Source organism: Megachile rotundata, chromosome 16 (genome assembly GCF_050947335.1).
Source record: "Megachile rotundata isolate GNS110a chromosome 16, iyMegRotu1, whole genome shotgun sequence".
Lineage (NCBI taxonomy): Eukaryota > Metazoa > Arthropoda > Insecta > Hymenoptera > Megachilidae > Megachile > Megachile rotundata.
In genome coordinates this window covers 7761540-7785281 of record NC_134998.1, presented here as the reverse complement: position 1 = coordinate 7785281, position 23742 = coordinate 7761540, and the positions used below count along the sequence as shown (strand labels likewise).

The 23742-nt window shown below is 40.0% G+C and overlaps 3 protein-coding genes across 9 annotated transcripts in view; 2 read left to right on the top strand and 1 right to left on the bottom strand.

Moving 5' to 3' along the window:
• Positions 1-23742, top strand: part of dnc (phosphodiesterase dunce) — a 437944-nt gene that overhangs the window by 178534 nt on the left and 235668 nt on the right. The window lies entirely within an intron of this gene.
• LOC105662356 (uncharacterized) lies at positions 7591-9629 on the bottom strand. The gene is made up of 2 exons (XM_012283942.2): positions 9251-9629; positions 7591-8614 (listed from the first exon to the last, which is right to left on the bottom strand). Exons 1-2 carry the CDS (start codon positions 9263-9265, stop codon positions 7652-7654), a joined length of 978 nt encoding a protein of 325 aa, XP_012139332.2. The 5' UTR covers positions 9266-9629; the 3' UTR covers positions 7591-7651.
• LOC143265979 (uncharacterized) lies at positions 16166-20558 on the top strand. Of its 2 annotated transcripts, none has more exons than XM_076540962.1 (3): positions 16166-16407; positions 17517-17947; positions 18319-20558. In XM_076540962.1, the coding sequence occupies exons 1-3, from the start codon at positions 16353-16355 to the stop codon at positions 20161-20163; spliced, it is 2331 nt and encodes a 776-aa protein (XP_076397077.1). In that variant the 5' UTR covers positions 16166-16352; the 3' UTR covers positions 20164-20558. The 2 variants fall into 2 exon arrangements, with proteins under 2 accessions (XP_076397077.1, XP_076397078.1); XM_076540963.1 differs by having other exon boundaries at positions 17488-17947.

Sequence of the window (23742 nt, the reverse complement as noted above, 5' to 3'; positions counted from 1 at the left end):
TGATAATTTACTTTTTTTAGAAAATTCTGGAAACATGTGGTTTTCAATATCGTGTACTATTACAAAGAGTTCCATGGTGTCTAAACTTGACGTTACCTTTTATTTACGTGTAATGTACTTTTGTGGGATTTAATTTTTTTTTTCAGTATTATGTAATATTTTTTTAAATATCTTTTTGTGGGATTTGTGGTAAAAATAGTGTGAATTAAAACATATGGAGACCATTCAATTGAAATGAACGAACAGAGCCACTATGGGCGATCTACATTTCCACTATAGTGGTACAGAGAGATATCCACGAGTAACTATAGCGTCTAAGAGGTTAAACACTGTTTTTCCTTTATTCACCCTCTTCTGACTCCTGCAGCTCCGCAGCGCCATCTGCCAGCTTCTTGTCCTCGAGGAGGCAAGGTTACTCGCTGCGTCTGTTCACCGTAACAGCCTTTGATCACTGTCAATGGAGCACCGGCACAAACCACCCTAGCCCGTGTCACTGGCCACCATGGAACGCCTGGTGCACCATGCACGCGAGGGAAAACACCGTTGAAGGGTTCATCAACCGTGACTGATTGGACTCGCTTGTTGGACGTTCTTTTAAATCAGACGGACACTCGCACGCATGGTCGATCACGGTCTTATACACAGGGCGTGCTGGATACCTAACCCACCCCTGGTGCCTAAACCACCCCTGAACGAGGCCTTTTTCCCGGTTCGAGGCAATTAAGCTGTCAAGGCGAAGGTTGTAATTGGAAGTGAACAGCTGGGAGATGATTGAAGCTACCTTGTTTGAATCTGAGCTTCTGGTTATCGTTTTTGGTTGACTATGGAAAATGACTGGTGGAAAATTAGGGATAAGGTGGTTTATAGTAGTTATGAGATTTTTGTGAGGAGTTAGGGAATATGGTTGACCTTGATAGCTTTGAAAATAGGAGTATACCTAAGTCCCTGTGTGATGAGGTCCATGTGACCACACATTCACATATGACATAACTTTGTATTACTACATGTGTGTGCTATTATATCGTTATATAGTGAAGATCTAATAACATCTAATGAAGATCTCAATATTCGATATGTACCTATGTTACTATGTATTGTATATGTCACTATGTCTCTATGTCACTATGTAGAGCATGTGTCATGATGTCCACATGTCATTATGTCCTCTATGTCACCATGTAGTGCATGTGTAGTGCATGTGTCATGATGTCCACATATGATTATGACCTTTATGTCACTATATCCCTATGTAGTGCATGTGTCATGATGTCGACATATGATTATGTCCTTTATGTCACTATGTCCCTATGTCACTATGTAGAGCATGTGTCATGATGTCCACATGTCACTATGTCCTCTATGTCACCATGTAGTGCATGTGTAGTGCATGTGTCATGATGTCCACATATGATTATGTCCTTTATGTCACTATGTCCCTATGTAGTGCATGTGTCATGATGTCCACATATCATTATGTCCCCTATGTTCCTACATCATGTATGTATCACTCTGTCCTTATGTCACTATGACCCCATGCCATTATGTATGTGTCATTGTGTCCCTATGTCATCATATCATGTATGTGTCATTGTGTCCCTATGTCATCATATCATGTATGTGTCATTGTGTCCCTATGTCATCATATCATGTATGTGTCATTGTGTCCCTATGTCCAGTATGTTCTTACGACACCATATCATGTGTGTGCCACTGTGTCCCTATGATACTATGCCCCTATATGACTGCATCATATATGTGTCTCTGTGTCCCTATGTCACTATATCCATATGTCCCTATGTCCCTATGTTCTTTATGTATCTCTACGTCCATATGTCACCATGTCCCAAAATACAAAATGATTTTAACACCCCAATGATATGATTTCTACAAAAATGCTTCTTTATTATACTTTCATGAAATGTACACCTCCATAATATACTTCCATAACTTTATACATAAATTTTCTACCTAATAGCTCAAGTTAGTCTCACAACAATCTTGAAATGAAAAGTAAACAAAAATTGACATGCACACCACGGAAGGCATCTAATAAAGAACTTTGCATATGCAAATTTCAGGTTAGGTTCGTATAAAGTTCTCCACCAAAAGTTCCACCCAAAATGAAACATAAACGTTATGCAGATAATCTTGACTCCCTAATATGTCACCGTAATAAATCCTGAAATTTTGCATGCGGCAGTTAACCTAAATACGTTACACAAGATGGCGTTCGAGCCTAGAAAATGTCAGAGTTAATTTATTTTAATCGAAAATATATGTCAAATCAATTTTCCATGTATCTTCAAAGAACGTTCCATCAGTTAAATTTCAAAGTTCATAATTTGACATTATTCGCTGGATTATCGTTCGAAAACGGGAAATTGGAATGTAGTTATTGGAGAAATAATTCGAGGGTCTCTCGAAGCTACCTTTGTCTCTCGTGCAGCCCGATAAACTATCTACGAGTATCAATTAAACTCTCATGCGATCTACGTGAGATAAGGTGAGCGAAACAACCTCTATTCATCCGTTAACTACGAGCATAATCGACTGTTAACCGTGGTTATCGCCAGTGGGCTCGAACTCTGCATTTAGCGACCAAATGCAGTCCCTGGCGAATTACGACGAAAATTTTATTGCCATTACGGCATATTTGGAAATCTTGGGTCATGCAAAATAATTACTGAATACGATGACGATTGTACATAGTAATTTATTACTATCGATAGTAAATTGTGTCTCAATAATCCACATTTTGCATCTCAAAATTTCTATCAAAAGTTCTAATCAAAATTTCTAAGAAAGTTCTAAAATTTCTAGTGAAAATTTCTAAGAAAGTTCTAAAATTTCTAATCAAAATTTCTAAGAAAGTTCTAAAATTTCTAATGAAAATTTCTAATCAAAATTTCTAAGAAAGTTCTAAAATTTCTAATCAAAAATTCTAAGAAAGATCTAAAACTTCTAATGAAAATTTCTAAGAAAGTTCTAAAATTTCTAATCAAAAGTTATATGTCCGTAAACTTTCTTATAATTAAAATTGAAAAGAACCAAGAAGCTTTTTTAATTAAAAAAATAATTGAATGAAAAATGTTGATAAATATTACCGTATAGACGACCGTAGATTAGAGAGTCAATATTGTGCTACAAATTTATACCGAGTTTGTACACGAGCTTTCACAACCGTAACCGAACATGAAATATGCAAATCCATCGACCGACACTTTCTGTAGAAAACTTTGTTCGCCGATCAAAGTAAGGAATCTCCGGCTTATATTAGCTGAAGTTGAATCGCGTTTTCATAGCATTGGCTGCATTTTTCTTTTGTGTTTTCATGCGACGGAGAGGTTCAATGCTTCGAAAATATCTTCCAAAAATATACCAGATATTGAAAAATAAGATGCATATTGAAAATTTCTATTTTGATAAGAAAACTGATTTTTTACCTTACTCTTTTTTTTCATATTTGTTATTAAAAAAATATTAAAATATAATTTAGTAAGGTATCACAATATTAGAAGAGAGTTTTGATACCAACTTCGCGCCTCCGGCAATGTAACGAGGGAGTAAAAATTTCTTTCTTGCTAAAAAAATTTATTCTTTATTACCCTACTGTTGTCAATATTTGTTATTAAAAAAATATTCAAATATAATTTGATAAGGTATAGTATCACAAGTTTCCTCCGGCAATATAACGAGAGAGTAAAATTTTCTTTCTTGCTAAAAAAATTTATTCTTTATTATCCCACTCTTCTTGTCAATATTTGTTACTAAAAAAATATTCAAATATAATTTGATTAGGTATAGTATCACAAGTTTCCTCCGGCAATATAACGAGAGAGTAAAATTTTCTTTTTTGTTAAAAAAATTTATTCTTCATTATCCCACTCTTCTTGTCAATATTTGTTACTAAAAAAATATTCAAATATAATTTGATAAGGTATAGTATCACAAGTTTCCTCCGGCAATATAACGAGAGAGTAAAGTTTTCTTTCTTGCTAAAAAAATTTATTCTTTATTATCCCACTCTTCTTGTCAATATTTGTTATTAAAAAAATATTCAAATATAATTTAATAAGGTATAGTATCACAAGTTTCCTCCGGCAATATAACGAGAGAGTAAAGTTTTCTTTCTTGCTAAAAAAATTTATTCTTTATTCCCCTACTGTTGTCAATATTTGTTATTAAAAAAGTATTAAAATATTACTTAATAAGGTATCACGAGTTAACAATATTAAAACAGAGTTTTGATACCAACTCTCCTCCGGCAATATAACGAGACACAACATCAACCCACAGTATCTCCATTAACATAATTGACAAATTCTTCCAAATCGAGTTACAGGGCTTCCACAATTTTTTTTCATCCCCAATTAAAGTTTCCCCAGAGGTTTTAATAATGCAAAACAGTCTGTCAGTTAAGGAAGTTTTTCACGAGCACAACGAAAAATAAGAAAGGTGAAATTTTCAAGCTCGTTTTAACAGGATACCATGGACTGTAATGCAACCGCTAATGAGAAATGTTCATCCTTCGAGAAATGTTACTTCTCCGTGTAACGTTACCTTGAAAATTATTTCCACGGTAATACGTGAATTAACGAGTAAAGTGGAATTAAAGCGAAATATAATTAATCCGTGGAGTCGGACAGGTGGCGATGTAAGTGGAATAAGGAGAAACAGGTGGTTGGTGGTCAGACACGTTTACGTTCCGGTGTAATTTCCGGGCTGCGCAGTGTTCCGAAATGTAACTGGAACCTTTGTTTAATAACGATGCAATATTTGTATAGGAGCAAATATTTTTTATTTTGATGTGATGGTGATTTGGGTCGGTGGGCAGATTACTTGTTTACCGGGGCACTGTGCTGGGATGTACGGGGCTGAGGTGTTAGGGAGGTGGAAATTGGACATTTTTTGATTTGAGTGACTGGGGGTTTAGGAATTTGAGGAGTTAGAGATTTGGGGATTTGAGTATTTGGGAATTTTTCAATTTAGGGGTGTAGATAGTAAGGAATTTAGAAATTTGGTAATTTAGGAACTTGGACGTTTAGAAATCTAGAAATCTAAGAATCTAAGAGTCTAAGAATCTAGGAATGTAGGAATCTAGGAATGTAGGAATCTAGGAATGTAGGAATCTAGGAATGTAGGAATCTAGGAATGTAGGAATCTAGGAATGTAGGAATCTAGGAATGTAGGAATCTAGGAATGTAGGAATCTAGGAATGTAGGAATCTAGAAATGTAGGAATCTAGGAATGTAGGAATCTAGGAATGTAGGAATCTAGGAATGTAGGAATCTAGGAATGTAGGAATCTAGGAATGTAGAAATCTAGGAATGTAGGAATCTAGGAATGTAGGAATCTAGGAATGTAGGAATCTAGGAATGTAGGAATCTAGGAATGTAGGAATCTAGAAATGTAGGAATCTAGGAATGTAGGAATCTAGGAATGTAGGAATCTAGGAATGTAGGAATCTAGGAATGTAGGAATCTAGGAATGTAGGAATCTAGGAATGTAGGAATCTAGGAATGTAGGAATCTAGGAATGTAGGAATCTAGGAATGTAGGAATCTAGGAATGTAGGAATCTAGGAATGTAGGAATCTAGGAATGTAGGAATCTAGGAATGTAGGAATCTAGGAATGTAGGAATCTAGGAATGTAGAAATGTAAGAATGTTGGAATCTAAGAAGGTTGAAATCTAGGAATGTAGAAATGTAGGAATGTTGGAATCTAAGAAGGTTGAAATCTAGGAACCTAGAAATCTAGGAATGTTGGAATCTAAGAAGGTTGAAATCTAGGAACCTAGAAATCTAGTAATTTAAAAATCTAAAAATCTAAACATTTAAAAATCTAAAAATCTAACCACCTAAGAATCCAAAAATCTAAAAATGTAGGAACGCAGAAAAATATCACATTTCAATATTAAAAAATGTAGTGGTCTCCAGAGGAACTGTATCACCACGAGAAAATGTCATAAACTGAGACGAGTTAATATCGTCGAGACTCTTTGACGATAATTAACGCGGTAATGGCGGCTGACAAAAGGAAACACAGAGCCAACTTTGCGCAACCAGATTGTAGCATTGCACGTCAGTTTTCTTTGTGACTGCGATGGTATTAAGGAGATATTGTTTGCGAGGTCGCAGGTGTACCAGCATAAAATAATTGTTTCTCCTGTCACTTAAAAAGCGGAAGATTCCTTTTGTAAGACTAGTTTCAAGGAAATGTCTCGTGAAATTTATGTACCTGTTTGATGGTTACACATTTTATGAAATCTGACTTCATATTTCTCTGACAGATACTTCATACTTCTCTAAGAAAATTTATAGAATTTTATTTAGTAATCTTAATTATTAAAACCACCTAGTTTGGTTAATTTATTTATTTGAATTTATAGTCGATTAATTGTATTGTTTTCCGTTTGTTTCAGGTGAGTTTTTTGGACATACTTTGGGACATTAGTAAGTTAATTTCTGTTTAATATATTGCATGATTCATTTTGTCGCTGCGCTATTTGAAAACAGTCACTAATATGCCATCTATCGACTAAGAACCAAACTATTGGAATACAATGTTGTATTTATAAAATAACAGACTTCAAACCTTCATTAGGTTCAGCAAAACGTCTAATGTGATCTTAAATTCTAATAATATTATAAAATTGCATAAAAAGGAAATTAGAGAACTGTTATACCATGTACGTCAAGAAGTACTGTAATCATCTAGTGATGCAAGCATGGAATTAGCTAGAGCCAAGTTTTACTAGTTTCTTTAATATTGCCAAACCTACTCATAACACGATATATCATAGTCATTATATGTATATTTTAATTTATATCTCACTCCTTCACTTAACATCGGTCAGTAAAGCAGAGACCTAAATTATCGACGGTGTAAGTACCGACGGTTTTATTCACGACCGGTAAGTAGACCAACTGCAGGTGAATCTGTGTACGTGACCTGCATTACCGACGCAGGATAACCTCTCTTTTACCGTCTATCAATAATGCAGATCTGTTGCTAGAACTGTACCAAATGTAGATATACGTCGATAAATATAATTCTTCTTCATGTTACTTCTCTCTATAAGATGGCGCCAGCGATCCACTTTCCAAAGCGCGATTATATAAAATTGAAGCTAACAAAAATACGGGTATTTGTAATTGTACCATTGTTTGTCACATAATTAAAGTCACTAACCAATTTATAAAGCAATTACTAGACCATGTTCCCTATCTATGCTAACATTTTATTGATCGCACCTTACGAACCTCCTGTCCATATCTCCGTTCCATCAGCCGGAAAGAATTCCCGACACAAGATACGACCGTCAAGAGTTACCTGAATCTAGCAACGCGACCATCGAATTTGCTTCTCGTCCTTCGTTCAGAGGGGGCGAAACCCAGTTTCGAGATCATGACCTGATTCGTTTAATTTGTGTGACGCGGAAGGATCTTTGCTGACGCAATTCCACCCCACGTGAGCTTCATATTGACCAATCGGCTTGAAAAACTACCATTGTTCCCTATGTCTTAATGCATCCCGAATGCAATAAAGGTTACCCATTGACGCTCCCACTCTCAAATTAAATAGACGAACTTATCAGATATATCTTTATTAACATGTACAGAATTTTAAAAGACAGGATTTATTCTTCAGCTCAGTACTTTCCAATGATATTCCCCTGGCCGAGACCAGACGTGTACCCATAACCAGCCCCATATCCAGACGCCAGGTTGCCAGTCAGACCCGTTCCATAGGACTCCAGACCACTTCCAAGCATCCATCCCATTCCGGAGCCGTACCCAGTGCTGAATCCGCCTTCGCCAACGGACCCCAGTCCAGAGTTGAGTCCCGAATTATATCCAGAGTTCAGATCTACAGATCTGTAATTTAGGAGTGAGCCATGTACCATACCGGACCCAAAGGAGGGTAGTCCACTGAAGGCAGGACCATTTGTGGAACTAACTGCGCCTCCAGATGTCAGTCCTTGACCGATGCCAGAATGTAGACCCGTCCCAGGAACGAATCCCGATCCCAGACCTGCACTGAGTCCACTGGAGTGGACTGACCCCAGACTGCTAGGTGCAAAGGTGCCCAGGTTGTTGCCACCAGACAGCAACATGGGTTGAGACGCTGTCTGCTGGATGATAGGTGGAGAAATTGGTGGTCTCACTGATTGCGAGACAGGCTGGGACACTCGAAATTGAAACTCAGGCGATTGTCTGACATAGTAAGGGCCAGACACGGGTTTGGACGGTGGATACTGTTGATGCACGAGCATCGGGACCTGCTGCGCCACGGATTGAACGTTAGCAGTGCTCAACGCTCCAGAAATTCCTCCAGCAAGACCCGTCGAGAGCCCTCCATTTATTCCTGCACCGATATTTGAACCGTATCCTCCAGTAAACCCGGAAATTCCGTTCGAGAGTCCTCCAGATGCTCCGATGGACAGCGCACTCGTGTATCCTCCAGAAATTCCAGCTGATTCGAGACTGTTGAGGTCCAGTCCGAACGATGATCCTCCCAGTCCTCCCGAACCCAACAGCACCCCCCGCTTCGCCTTGTGCTGCTTTTGTGGACTCGCTGCGGACGCGAATACCGCCGTTGCCAAAAGGTAGAGCTACGAAATTGAGTTTCGGATATTAGCAGGCGGGCTTGTGTGTGTTAAGTGGAATTACGGGGAAACGTGACCTTGCGTTGGACGGACAAATTGGAACATTGTTGTTAAAGTGGTTTGAGAGGGCTGGCGGGAAAGATAAATATTAGTCTCTTTAAAAAACACTTCGGTTGGTCCAGCGAATGTTGACGTACTGAGAAACGTTCGATGTGGCGGTAAATGGAGACGATTCAAGGTTCGAAATACTTGAAATTCTGTTACAGTATTTTTAGAATGTAACGGAGCTGAGTTAATGACTGAAAGTCATCTAACATTACGGTAACCCTTAAGGAAAGTTCAAAATCTCTTATTAAATGTGAATAATTTTTCAAGCAAATTTATACTTGCCAATACTTGCTTAATTACCAAAGAACCTCCCCCTAAATTTAACGCAGTTCTCACCTCTCCTCAATTCAGCATAAAATTGAGTTTCAACATTACACTTTCCCCAAAACATCCCAAGAAACTTCACTTTAACTCCACATTCCTAACTCCATCCCCAACCCTGTTGCATTTAAAAAACGCAGACTCCCTAACTCACGACCCCAAATCACAATCTCACAATTCCAAATCGACACTGTATCACGTTGATCTACTTACTCCCAAGATCCTCATTGTTGCCTGTCTTCCGACTTGAACTAAGAGTGTGCCATCCTCAGTTTCGCAGGCCGGTTATATACACCGAGTCCTAGATGACTTTCACTGAATGATAGTACACGCCCTGTGTGGATGGCCTGCTTCCGATTTTTCATCGACAGGCTTCATTCGATCCCGCTTCATCAGTCCGTGATGTAACCGCAATCGATGGAAATAGGCCGATTCCGCGTTCTAGGGCATGTACATCTTGGCACATGGACATGTGATGAGTTGCAGCGAGTTTCATGGTGGTCGCGTGTCGTACGAGTGGTCTTGCGATTTGACAGAGTAGGCTGTTGGGAATTATGATGTATAGCGGCGTGTTGTGCTGATGGGTGGTTTTGGGTTGGGTTGTTTTAGGGATGTACTGTATTAAGGGGAAATTTTATTAGGGATGCATTGTATTGGGGGTGTATTGTATTGGAGATGTATTGTATGGCGCGTGTACCGTATTAGGGGTAAATTATATTAGGCATGCATTGTATTAGGGGTGTATTGTATTGGGGGTGTACTGTATTAGAGGTAAATTTTATATAGAACGCACCGTATTGGGGGTGCATTGTATGGGGGGTGTATTGTATTTGCGATGTACTGTGATAGGGATAAATTTTATTTAGAACGCATCGTATTGGGGGTGTATTGTATTTGGGATGTACTGTATTAGGGATAAATTTTATTTAGAACGCATTGTATTGGGGGTGTATTGTATTTGCGATGTACTGTGATAGGGATAAATTTTATTTAGGACGCATCGTATTGGGGGTGCATTGTATTGAGGGTGTATTGTATTTGGTATGTACTGTATTAGGGGTAAATTTTATATAGAACGCACCGTATTGGGGGTGCATTGTATGGGGGGTGTATTGTATTTGGGATGTACTGTATTAGGAATAAATTTTATTTAGGATGCATCGTATTGGGGGTGCATTGTATTGGGAGTGTATTGTATTGGGGATGTACTGTATTAGGGTTAAATTTTATTAGGGATGCACTATACTGGGAGTGCATTGTATTGGGGATGCACTGTTACTGGAATTGTATTGCATTAGAGGTGCATTGTATTAGGGATGCATCGTATTAGGGACTCATTGTATTAAGAACGTCTTGAATTAGGGGTGCATTATATTCGGGACGCGTTACATTACGGCTATGTTGTATTAGGGGTGGATCGTACTAGGTGCACACTGTATTAGGAGTGCGGTGAATTGGGGGTGCGTTGTATTAGGGACGCGTTATATTAGACATGTGTCGATTTAGGGGTGCGTTGTACTAAGGGTGAATGGTATTAGGAATGCGTTGTATTAGGGGTGAATTGTATTAAAAATGCGCCGAATTAGGAATGCGTTGTATTAGGGGTGAATGGTATTGAGAATACACCGCAATAGGGAATCGTTGCATTAGGAGTGTATTGTGCTAGGGACACGTTGTATTAGGAGTGTGACAAATTAGGGGTGAATTGCATTAGAAATGCACCGAATTAGAGCTGCGTTGTATTAGGGATGCATTGTATTATGAGTGTGCCATATTACAGACATGTTGTATCGGGAGAATATTGTACCTGGGGAGCACTGTATCGAGAATGCGTTGTATTGCGCATGCGTTGTACCTCGAATGAGTTGTACCACGCATGTGTTGTGCCGCGCATGAGTTATACCGCGCATGCGTCGTACCTGAAATGCATTGTACTGCACATGCGTTGTACCCGAAATGCAATGTACCGCGCATGCGTTACACCGCGCATGTGTTGTACCGCGCATACGCCGTACCGCGCCCGAGTTGTACCGCGCACGAGTTGTACCGCGCATGAGTTATACCGCGCATGCGTCGTACCTGAAATGCACTGTACCACGGGCGCCACATTAGAAACATGGCACCGTCATAACATATTACCTGTACATCATTGTCTCAGTAAATACATTACACAGTTGCGCCGCATGACATGCTATTGCAACTCACTGATATTGCACCTCTACCAATGATTATATAATTATTTCGCATTATAAAATAGCAACGAAGTATTTAGTCATCGTTGATCCCCCATTCATCTAACTTAATAAATCTAAGCTAACTTGTTTCAAAATAGCTAACTAAATTAATCTTTTGCGCAATTCCTCAAGCAAGGAAACATTCTACAAGATGTTACGAAATGGAAATAACTCGCTGCTTAATTATAGCAAACATAGGTCGTAAGACAAAGATTGAATGCGTAGGGGAGATAGATGTCCTGGCTTAGAATACGATGAATATTCGCTGCGCTACGGAGGTGAACCTGAGAATTCATTTATGGAAATTAGTTCATCAGAAACGTGTGAACGACGTTGTTGTGAAATCCTTTGTGAAATGACAAATATATTGAGGGTTCGAGAGAAAGATATAAAAGAAAAATTGAATGAAAACAAAGACGATTATCGTAACATAAGGTACTTCATAGGAATCTCACCTTGGAGGTCAAATATTTAATAAAAGAAAATTAAAAGGTGTACGCGGTATTTTTCTCTGACTTTTGTAGTATGATAGAGAAAAATCTTTGTGTCGATCATTTTTGTTCTTTAATTAAAGAGCGTAAGTAATTGGTGCAGTGAACCTTGACTATCGAAGTTGATCACGAATCGTCGGTTCCGGCAAAAGGCGTATTAAACGGTTCAGTGTGTGATGATCATCGATGATTGTACGCTGAATAAAAGAGCGATCGGAATAAAAGGCAGATCGAACGAGATATCAAAAGGCACGGACGTGACAGGTACAAAATCGAATCGTATCTGATGTAAACTCGAAAGGCGTTGATAAAAGGTGCATTCAATCTCTTTTCTTATGGCATACAATTATAGCTCCTCCGATTATTCTAAATGTAATACAATAATTAATATATAAATGTTAACTTTTAATTAAATTGTCTTTAACCCATAAACTTAACCTTAACATTAACTATAAGTAGTAATTTGTACCGATGCCATCCCACAAATTAACGCGTGACGCAGCTGTGTAGAGCTACTATCGAATAGAAAAATGGACGCCATTTTCGGCACACTGGCCACACCAATTAGACCAAAAATGACAGTCGGCAAACGTCTCGAGATAGCGCGAATTAAGTTCAGCAGTTATGGTCATTATTCTTATTTGCCGAAATGTAACTGGAAGTGTTCACGGTGGATAGGTGGAGCGAGTGGCTTCTTTTACTCTGGCTCGACCTACGCGCCAACTCCTGGCTCGTCTACAGTAGAGACTGTGATGATCCGAGGGAACGTAGGGATTCTGGGAAGCTAGGAAATATGGCGATTCCGAGGACTGTGAGAATCTGGGGAATTCAGGAACTGTAGAGAATGTGGGGATGTGGGGACCTGGGGATCCGAGGGACTGTGGACTGTGGAGATCCTAGCGAACTTGGCACTGGAGACTGAAACTGTATATATATCGGGAATCTAAGGGTCTGGAACTGTGGAGACTCTGGGGACCATGGGCACTCTAGATATTTTATAGTTCCTAAGTATACATACTAAAACTTAGGAATAATGCAATCCAACCTACTCACGGACTAGTAACTTTCCATTTATGTCACCGTCCGGAGGGAACCCAACTTTCTAACCTTCCCTAAGTTTCCCTAGATAAACCTATTCTCCAATAAACACTCGAAACAACAAACTCAAAAATAATTACGTATAAATGTAAAAAATTATGAATAAGTGTGTACAGTCATTTTTAATTTATCAACTAATGTTAATTATTCTTAATCGTTTAAAAATGAACACAGAAATGTATTAAAGGTCATCGAACGTTTTAAAGGAAACATCGAAGTATAGAAGCAGCAGTTATATCACAAGAAGTTGGTAACAAAAGAAGGAAAACAAATTCCTAAACGTTCTGAAAACGAGCTTCCTTTTGTCCGCCTCGATATATTCCATGCAAATATCCCCGACAGAATATTTGCCTTTTCAAGAGAATTCTCGAAAGAATGGACCTCGTTCGACGACACGTAACACGCTATCGATTCTGTCGCGATACGTTCCCCAGGAAATTTCTGAATAAAAGCAACCGTGAAAAGCGTGGAATGTTATATAATACTTGGATATAGGTGTCTGAAAGATTGCATATCTCGTATAAATGCACTCGAATGTCGAAGATGTGGGTCGAGGAAAACATTGACAAAGGAAAGAGAAAACAACGGGACTATTCAATATTTCTCTCGACGAATTATCAACACTTTTTTTTCTTATCGAAATATTGTGCGAACGTGTTGCGCTTCGAGGAATTATTCGACGCGTCTCGGACTGTGTATTCCTTTGACATTTTTGCTGCGATGTTGCGCGACTTTGGATATCTGAAGTTTTATGTTTGGGGATTTGGGAATTTGGGAATTTGGGAATTTGAGAATTTTGGAATTTAGGGATTTGGGGATTTAGGAATTTGGGAATTTGGGAATTTAGAAATTTGAAAGTTTTGGAATTTGAGAGTTTTGGAATTTGAGAGTTTTGGAATTTGAGAATTTTGGAATTTGAGCATTTTGGAATTTGAGAGTTTGGGAATTTGAGAGTTTAGGAATTTGAGAATTTTGGAATTTGAGAATTTTGGAATTTGAGAGTTTGGGAATTTGAGAATTTTGGAATTTAGGGATTTGGGGATTTAGGAATATGGGGATTTGAGAATTTGGAAATTTGAAAGTTTTGGAATTTGAGAGTTTTGGAATTTGAGAGTTTTGGAATTTGAGAGTTTTGGAATTTGAGAATTTTGGAATTTGAGAGTTTTGGAATCTGCGAGTATTGGAATTTGAGAGTTTTGGAATTTGAGAATTTTGGAATCTGAGAATTTTGGAATTGGAGAATGTTTTAATCTTGAAAAATATGGGTCTCTGTAATTTTGGAATTTTTCACCTTCTCAACTTCAAAATATAAAACCTGCAAAGCATAAAAATTTCAGTCCTCTAACACTTTGTATTAAATCCAAACTTAAACTTGAAATTAAGCAAAACTTCCAACATGCATCACTAACTGCATGTATGGTACACGTTCGCTGTGATTATTTTAGAGCGACCAGACATGTATAATCTACAGTATCAGGATCATTACTCATATTTACGATGGCTTGTGCATCAGTATACACGGTGGACATCTGCCAACTTGCTCTACAAAGATAGTCGATGCGCAGTTACGCCTGTAATAACCATCGTTCGGAATTTATGTCGAAAAATATTAACATAGTCGATCGTTTCAGGTTGCTTTGATCGATTCCCTGTTTAACGACGGTTCTTAAACTAAAGATTTAATACTCTACTTTCGGTTTCAATGTCAATATAGATTTTAGTTAAACAAGTTTCTTAATACTCTGAGTATTATTTTTAGGGATTTTTGGGGATGTTGTAAAAATTTTAAGAATAAATTGTTAGATCAAGGAGTAAGGGTAAAACATGAAGCGAAATTTTATGAGGAAACTTTTTAGAGAGAGACAGAAAATAATTTAAATACGCAGCCAAAAGCGAGGGCGCCATTTCGACGCGGTATTTCGAACTGCGCATGCGCACAGCGTACAAGTATGGCGGCCGGTGAAGAACAGTCTAAACCTGCACCAGTGTTTGTAATAAATATTTTGTCATTTCTCCGTAACATCTGTATTTTCTTCTGATAGTTAGTCATTTCTTTATAAGATATTTGTAATAATCATTTCAGTATGCTTAAAATATATTGTGTAGAGCAATTTTATGTCTTTCTTCAACTTTTCAATCTTGTAAAATTGAACACTTCGAAAGCTAATATTGGTACAGAGAAAATTTACGACAAATTTCTGATTAAAATTTACTTGATTTTTTTCCTATTCGTGTGCCAATTTAGAAAGACATTTTGTTTGATTAGATCGTTAATAGACGTAGGCGTTTTGCACAATATCCGAATTTTCGGAATAATTTTATACACCGGAGGAATTCGTCAACCGTGTCAATTAAAGCAATCGAATTCATTTCGATTACTGTCGATGCATGAAACAGGAATTTTCAATAACGATATCGCGCAAAATGCATCCATCCGACGTGAAATATCGTCACGAATAAATTTCCGCTCCCGTCCGTTCGTGTGTTAAAGCCTCTGGGCGCTTTTGTTGTTACATCGAATGCAGTCGGTTATGCATTTTGATTGGGCACGATGCATAATAAAACCTTTTCGAGGATTGGAATCTGAAAACCGATCGAAACCGCCATTCGATTTATCTCGTCGACGATTTTGTCGCTGCTGCACGAAACCCGTATACGTAATTCCATTGAAATGGAGGGTTCATCGATCACGCTCGCAATTGTGTTCCTGCAAAATGAATTTTTCAGAATTCCTACGTTCAAGTGCCCTTTCGAGTCTCGAATTTGAATTACAGCTTTCCTTTGTACATTAAATATCAAGACCACTGTTCAGATAACAGTGTGAATAATGGAAAGGTATTTCATTTGTTACGTTTATGAATAATAGATAACTTCATCTTTAAATGTTAAGGTTACTTGGACGATTTTAAAGAATTAAATAATTTTAATAATTCTTAAATTTGAAGAACGATAGATTTTTCAGACAAATTAGACAAACTAGAAATTATATAAATTGCAACAATTTTAAATATTTTTAAATAACAGAAATTTTAGATCCAAACTTGTCCTTCAAACTTTCAGAATAAAACGTGAATATTTCATGTGAATTCTGTGAATTTCATGGTCAAAATATTTTCAAGTATCGTACATTCATCAGTGGCCCAACGAGTAACCCATTGGCAACGAATATATTTGAACAAGGGATCCAATAACGTTCAAAGACCGAATTCCAGGGAAACGCAAACGAAATCGAATCCTCTTGAACGAGCAGCGATCGAACAGCGCCAATCGCGAGAAAACAATCGTTCGATTCGATCGTGACGGGCAGCAACACGCGAATGTCGCTGTCTTCGTGAGGCTCGTGGCCGTCGATGAATTTCGCGTTTCGATCGCGATCCTGTTGAATTATGTTAACAGAGGACCGTGAGAACACGGCTCCCTCTCCACGACGGCGTTAGAAGGCAAGGAAGAACGGAAATGCAGCAATACCGATAACTAACCTTCTCGAGTGCGATGTCAGTCGAGGCTAAAATCAGCTGCGCGACCACTTGCGCTTCAGAGACCGATGGTTCGTTTTCTTTTCTACCTTATTACCTTGATAAATTGAATAGAAAGCGTTACATTTGAGATACTTGCTTCTGAATATTTTATGGAAATGATAATTGATATGTATGCTAAAGGATATGTATGAAGTTGGTCCACTGTATGTACTATGTCCTCCAAGTACTCATATGTGGAGATTATGTACTACATGTACTCTGCATATGTAGAGATCATGTAGTCGAAGTGCTCCACATATGTAGAATTTATGTAGTCGTACTCTATATATGTAGAGATTGTGCTCTAGGTACTCCACGTATGTAGAGGTTATGTCCTACAAGTACTCATCATATGTGGAGATCATCATATGTGGACGACATACGTTACATATGTAGAAGTTGTGTATTTCAACTGCTCTATATATGTAGAGGTTATGTCCTACAAGTACTCCACGCACGTAGAGGCTATGTCTTACAAGTACTCAGCATATATAGAGATCATGTCCTTCACATATGCTACGTATGTGGAGGTTATGTATATCAACTGCTCTACACATATAGAGGTTATGTCCTGCAAGTACTATACATATGTAGATTTACTTCAAATGCTCTTCACATGTAGAGGTTATGTAGTCCATGTACTTCACATATGTAGGGATTATGTCCTCCACACATGTTACATATGTAGAGGTTATGTAGTCCAACTGCTGTACATATCTAGAGGCTATGTCTTACAAGTAACCTACATATGTAGAGGTACTCCAAGTACTCTTCACATGTAGAGGTTATGTAGTCCATGCACTTCACATATGTAGGGATCATGTCCTCCACATATGCTACGTATGTAGAGGTTATGTAATCCAACTGCTCTACATATGTAGAGGCTATGTCTTACAAGTAACCTACATATGTAGAGGTACTCCAAGTACTCTGCACGTGTAGAGGTTATGTAGTCTATGCACTTCACATATGTAGAAGTCATGTCCTCCACATATGCTACATATGTAGAGGTTATATAGTCTATGCACTTCACATATGTTGAAATCATGTCCTCCACTTACTCTACGTATGCAAAAGGTATATAGTCCATATACTCCACATATGTACAGATAATATACTTATCATCATCGAACTACAGACGGAGATTACGAGACGTCCAGTGAAGGCCCAATTCGCAAAGGAGCCGTCAAAAATTCCACCGCTTCCTTAACCAGCACCTCAAAAGTGAGTACGCAGCAGGGCAACGAAGACGAGAAAGAGGAAATGTCATCAGAGAAGTCCTTCACCCCGTTCCACTCGAATATTCCAACGAAATCGGAATCTATGCCAGTGCTGAAGAGCACGTTCTCTTTGGAGGACACCATGGAGGATACTATAGTGATCACTTCAGAGTCCTCGTTGGCTCGCCAGAGGAAAATGAAGATGATAGTGGCTCGAATCGATCCACTTCTCTCCTCGGGGTCCAGTCAGTCGTTGGCCACGGTTTCAGATGGTTCCAGGACCGAGTTGACGGAAGAAAATTACCAGGCTAAGAAGCTGGAGTCGAGAACCGCGCTACCTGTGCTCCAGGTGATTATCTCGTGAAGGATTAATGAGCTGAGCCTGTGTTCGAGTCGTGCGATAAATAGGTCCTTAACACCGGTGGCCTGGTTTCTTTCTAATTGGACTTCCCTTTGATCCGCTCTTCCTTTGTGCGGACTCTAATTAGCGTGGCTGTATCTTTCCTGTGGGCTGCGCTATTGATTACAGCCTGGTCAATTTGTGTCTGGCGCACCGTGCTTTTAATGTTTTCTGAAATTTGCGAAACTTTCCAAAGTACCGAAAGTAATTAGACCTTCAGTATACTAAACTGGTGCTTAATCTTAAAGAACCTAAAGCAAGACTCCAATTACTATCTAAAAATTCTAAAATCCTAACATTCTCCTGAATCCTCTTCCCAGGACACAGCCTGCGACACGTCACACCGTCTGAAGGAGGTAACGTTTCACGAACCGCCCGAAGATAAAGATTTCTCCAGCCAGAGATCGCAGTCGTCGGAAAGAAAGAGAATCAAATCACCTCGGTTAGCCACAAGGGACACCGAGCAACAAGAGAACGGCGACCTGATAGACATCGCGGAAAATCCACATCCGTCCATTAAATCCTTCTACTTCCCCCCAAGTCCGGAGAAAGAGGTATCCTCCGCGTCTTTGAGAACGCAATCGCGGGTCAAAGATTTGGACACCGCCCTCAGGATTATCGACGAGTTACATCCCCTGCAGTACCAACTGAACGAGATATTGGGCCAGTTTCGTGCCCTCAGTCTGGCCAATCCAACCATGTTGAGCCAGAGACACCATTCTACCCAGTGTACACCCATGTCCAGTTATTATTTTCATCGGACGGAAACGTTTGACAGAGATGCCGATGTAAACGGCATGCACCTGGTTCACAGGCAGGTGATAGACGAATCCCAAGATGTTAGAAGTACATTTGGAGTTGGGTCATTCCATCCATCGAGTAATCAGATGGCTCTAAGGCCTAGTTTCTATACAGAGAGTCAGATGGAGACCCATAACGTGGATCCTAGGGGTAGCTCCTCCAGGTGCATTGAGAGGAACATGCCCAGTGAGATGAGCAACTGGACTGCAGAAAACGAGAGCCAGATCACACTGAACAATTTCCACTTTCAATTTGGACAGTTCGTTGCAAAGGACCCATCGGGTTCGCTCATTCCGTCCGTGAGCAGCACCTGCTACAGGTGCCACAGAAATAGGGCTCACACCTTTTCACATTACGATGACGCTGCTGGATGCAGTACTAGTAACAGAGACGGCTTGATACTCTCAGCTTTCAGCGGCATGATGCATCAACCGAGTAAAGTTGCTGAGACGATGATGGAACCTAATTCGTCGTCCGAGAATGCAGGGGCAGCATGGACTCATACTTCTCAGGTTGATGCTAAACATTCTGAAAGGCCTCGTTCCAGCAATTCGAGGTACTCGAATATTAGCTTCCGTTGTCCTCCGGAACGCAGCTTCTCATCCCTGAAGAGCATCGTATCGGACATAAGTAGACTCAGCAAAACTCAGTTCGTAAACAGTCAAACGATCTCAAAAAAGGAGCAAACGGGGCATAAAGAAGGGCATCGGTCGAGTCGTGTGACGAAGCGTAAGCGCACGAAAGATAAGAAGGCTGTCAAGGATTTGGACGTGCAATGCTCTGGCCTGAACTTGAAGCGCCAAAAGGAAATTGTCCTGAGGCAATCGATGGAGAGTCTCCTGAAGCCTTCGCCATCTGAAGAGAGTAATGTATCCGCAAGTTCTCACAAATCGAAGAGCATACAGGTGGCAACGGACGAGAAGGTGGTCGTCGTCCCCATCATCTTCACCGACGGGGTCCCCGAGCCGAAGCTTCCCATGTTCGCTGTCGCCAGGTCAAGGACCCATCTGCACAACGTCAAGTGCCACGTGATGAACGTCAAAAAGGAAATGTCCTCGGTGACTCAGAGCAGTCTGACCTCGGTAAACAGCTCCGAGTCGTATAAAAGATCACTGAAAGATCGCAGTAAGATGTCGGTGTCCTGTGTGAGTCGACCGTCCTTACGGTGCAGGAACGAATCCCACGTGACGAACACCATGAAAACTCTGTCGGATCATCACAGGTCCGATAAGTTGAAGATGGGGAGCATGGCGTCTGGGTACACGCAGTCCACAAAGGCGCACTCTGAACCAACCAAGAAGGCCATGAAGAAGATCATGTACGGAATGAGGAGTTCACCTGAGGATTTCGCTTTTGACACCTGAACAGCTGACCTGGACACGTGACATACGTCGTTCCAGGGGTCATCCTCGGGTACCGGGGTAACTCGTTTTGCAAACTGACGTGGTGAAGCTGGCCCCAAGGTTCAGGACCATGCTGATGCAGCCATCAGCACGGTCACGCACTTTTGGGGTCAATTTGAACCTTTCCTTGGTGGGAAAGGTTCTATGTATTTAATATTTGGATTTATTTGATACTTGGAATCAAAATGAGAGATTGGGTATTCAGGAATGACATTTCGGACGCTGTTTTTATACTAATTATTGTAAATAATGTGACGTCTTTTGTACGCAGTTTTTAAGATACATTTAATTATTACCTGAGTATCGATGTTATACTTTGCGAGCGATTGTTAATAAATAAGGCACGTCAATGGAAATCAGAGCGACTAAGTCTTTCAGCGGCTGATCAACGTTACATAACGTTTGCTTGAAATTAAACGAAGCATTGTATGTACAAAGAACAAGTATGACAAAGTTGATCGTTTCCGAAGTCGGCAGAGAACTGCAAGAAAACCGTCCTCGATCGTGTCTAATTTGCACAGTTGCAGTTTCTTCGAGCATTTCAAGCAAACACACTAACGTTCAAACGAATCTCATTACACGAACGGTGCCAGTGACGTAGGAGTGATAAGTGGCTGCGGATAATCCAGAAGCCAGATAGTCGCCATTGAATCCTCGTTTTAAACCGGTTTTCCGTCGAAGGAAATCTGTTTGACACCACGTTTGGCGGATCACTGCTAACTCGTGCGCGCAACTTGACCACCAGTCATAAATCCAGGATGATCATGGATCGGACAACTGTTGCATAGCTTTCATTGCATGAGTACTTCGTTGCGTCTGTTTGACTTCAATTTGGACTAGTCATTTCCACTTATTTAGGTTGTGGGAAGATTGGTTATTACTGAAGTAATAGTCATGGGATTTTCTGGTGATATGGCGATATAACTTGCAGGATGATGTCACAATTGTAGGTTGGCACATGTGCAGTATGTAGTTGTAGTTCGCGATGTCAGGAATATACTGCGTAACAAATGCGACACGTCACAAATGGAAGGGCAATTTACAGTGCTTGGAAAATGCAGCGCAATACAAATGTAATGTGGCACAAATACAGTGCGTCGCAAATGCAGTGAGCGATAAATATAGCGAATTACAAATGTAGCTCACTACTGTTACAATGCGTAGCAAATGCGGCGCGCCACTATTACAGTGCGTAGCGAATACAGCGCGTTATTATTACAGTGCGCAGCGAATACAGCGCGTTACTATTACAGCGCGCCACTATTACAGTGCGCAGTGAATGCAGCGCATTACTACTACAGCGCGCAACAAATGCAGCGCTCCACAATTACAGTGCATAGCAAATCCAGCGCGTTACGATTGCAGCGCGCCACTAGAACAGTGCGCAGCGAATACAGCGCGTTACTATTACAGCGCTCAACAAATGCAGAGCGCCACTATTACAATGCGCAGCGAATACAGCGCGCCACTATTACAGTGCGCAGCGAATGCAGCGCGCCACTATTACAGTGCGTAGCGAATGCAACGCGCCACTATTACAATACGCAGCGAATACAGCGCGTTACTATTACAGCGTGCCACTATTACAGTGCGCAGCGAATACAGCGCGTTACTAATACAGTGCGTGACAAATGCAGCGCATGACAAATGTAGTGCGTTACGATTGCAGCGCGCCACCATCACTGTGCGCAGCGATTGCAGCGCGCCACTATTACAGTGCGTAGCGAATGCAACGCGTTACTATTACAGCGCGCCACTATTACAGTGCGCAGCGAATGCAGCGCGTTACTATTACAGTGCGTGACAAATGCAGCGCGTGACAGATGTAGCGCGTTACGATTGCAGCGTACCACCATTACTGTGCGCAACGATTGCAGCGCGCCACTATTACAGTGCGTAGCGATTGCAGCGCGTTACTATTACAGCGCACCGCTATTACAGTGCGCAGCGAATACAGCGCGTTACTATTACAGTGCGTGACAAATGTAGCGCGTCACAGATGTAGCGCGTTACGATTGCAGCGCGCCACTATTACAGTGTGCAGCAAATGCAGCGCGCCACTAGTACAGTGCGTTGCAAATGCAGCGCGTGGCAAATGCAGCGCAGCACAGATGTAGCGCGTTACAATTGCAGCGCGCCACTATTACAATGCGTAGTAAATGCAGCACGCTACAAGTGCAGTATGCCACAAATATAGCGCGTGCAAATACAGTGCGTCACACTTGTAGCGCACCGTGAATGTAGCACGCCATTATTACAATGTTTAGCGAATCCAGCGCGTCACGATTACAGTGCGCTGCAAATGTCGCGCGCCGCAAATCCACTGCGTGACAAATGTAACGCGTCATAAGTACAGCGCGTAACAAATACGTGTCATAGAAAAATGCACATCACTTTATAGTGCACAACAAATGTAAAGTGTCAGAGAAAAAATTGCATAGCAATTGTAATTCCCTACAATTGTATTATGCCACAAATGCAACATACCTCAAGTGCAACCCTCTCCAAATACATTTCCATAAATACCCACCCCAAATGCCACATATACGTTCCCTATAGAATGCACCCTGGTAACGCACGAAGATTTAACACTTTGATACATATCGCATAGCTATTGTTCAGCATCCAATAGAAGAGCGCCATTAATATACGCTGAAATATCTGCGAACAAGTTCCTGTTTTGAATTTTGAGGTTAGGTCGCTTGAATAACGTAGAGAGCGCTAAAATCGTATGATATTTTTGTATGTGAATATTTCTCCCGCATAAAATGGTGGATACACATCTTATTTAGAGAGGTTTTTAAGATTAACTTCTTTTTATTTTGTCTTGTATATTAATATGATAATATTTAATAGATATTGAAAATTTTCTTGCACATAATGGTGCATATTTTATTTACACATTGTACTGACGCTTTCAAAATTAATTCTCTTGTATTTTCACCAGCTAAGAATGAGTTCTTTGTAATATATTAATAAGATAATGTTATACTACAGACTAGATTTTGAAATTTGCATCGTTAGCATCTTCGACCGTTAATGTAAACCTCCTACGCTTCAGTAAGATCCTTGTTGGGATACGTTTTAGAAGTAGTGAAGGAGGCTTTTAATGAGACTGTAATTAATGGAAAGATGAGCTAAAAAGCAGCTCTCGGAAATTATCTAATAATTCATCAGCTTTCATCGTTTATATTTCAATAACCTTTGAGGGTCCTCGCTCGGAATTAAGAATTTCTTTGATAAATTTCAGTGGAATTCATTTTCTGGTATGGATCATCTCGTCCTTAAACGCCTATTTGAATTCAGATTATTAGGTTAGGTTTCGTCGTAACATTTCACTTATGGGTTCATCGAATCCTTCATGAAGTTAAATATTTTTAGGGATGATCAAGTTTTTATGTTATGATGATTTAAGAATATGGTTAGGTTAGTGAACAATTATTTGAGGTTAGGTTCTACTGCATTTGTGTGAAGATAGGTTAGTAGTAGACAAGGCTGGCTTGGACAAGGTTAACGTGGACAGAGGTTATGTTCGAGATT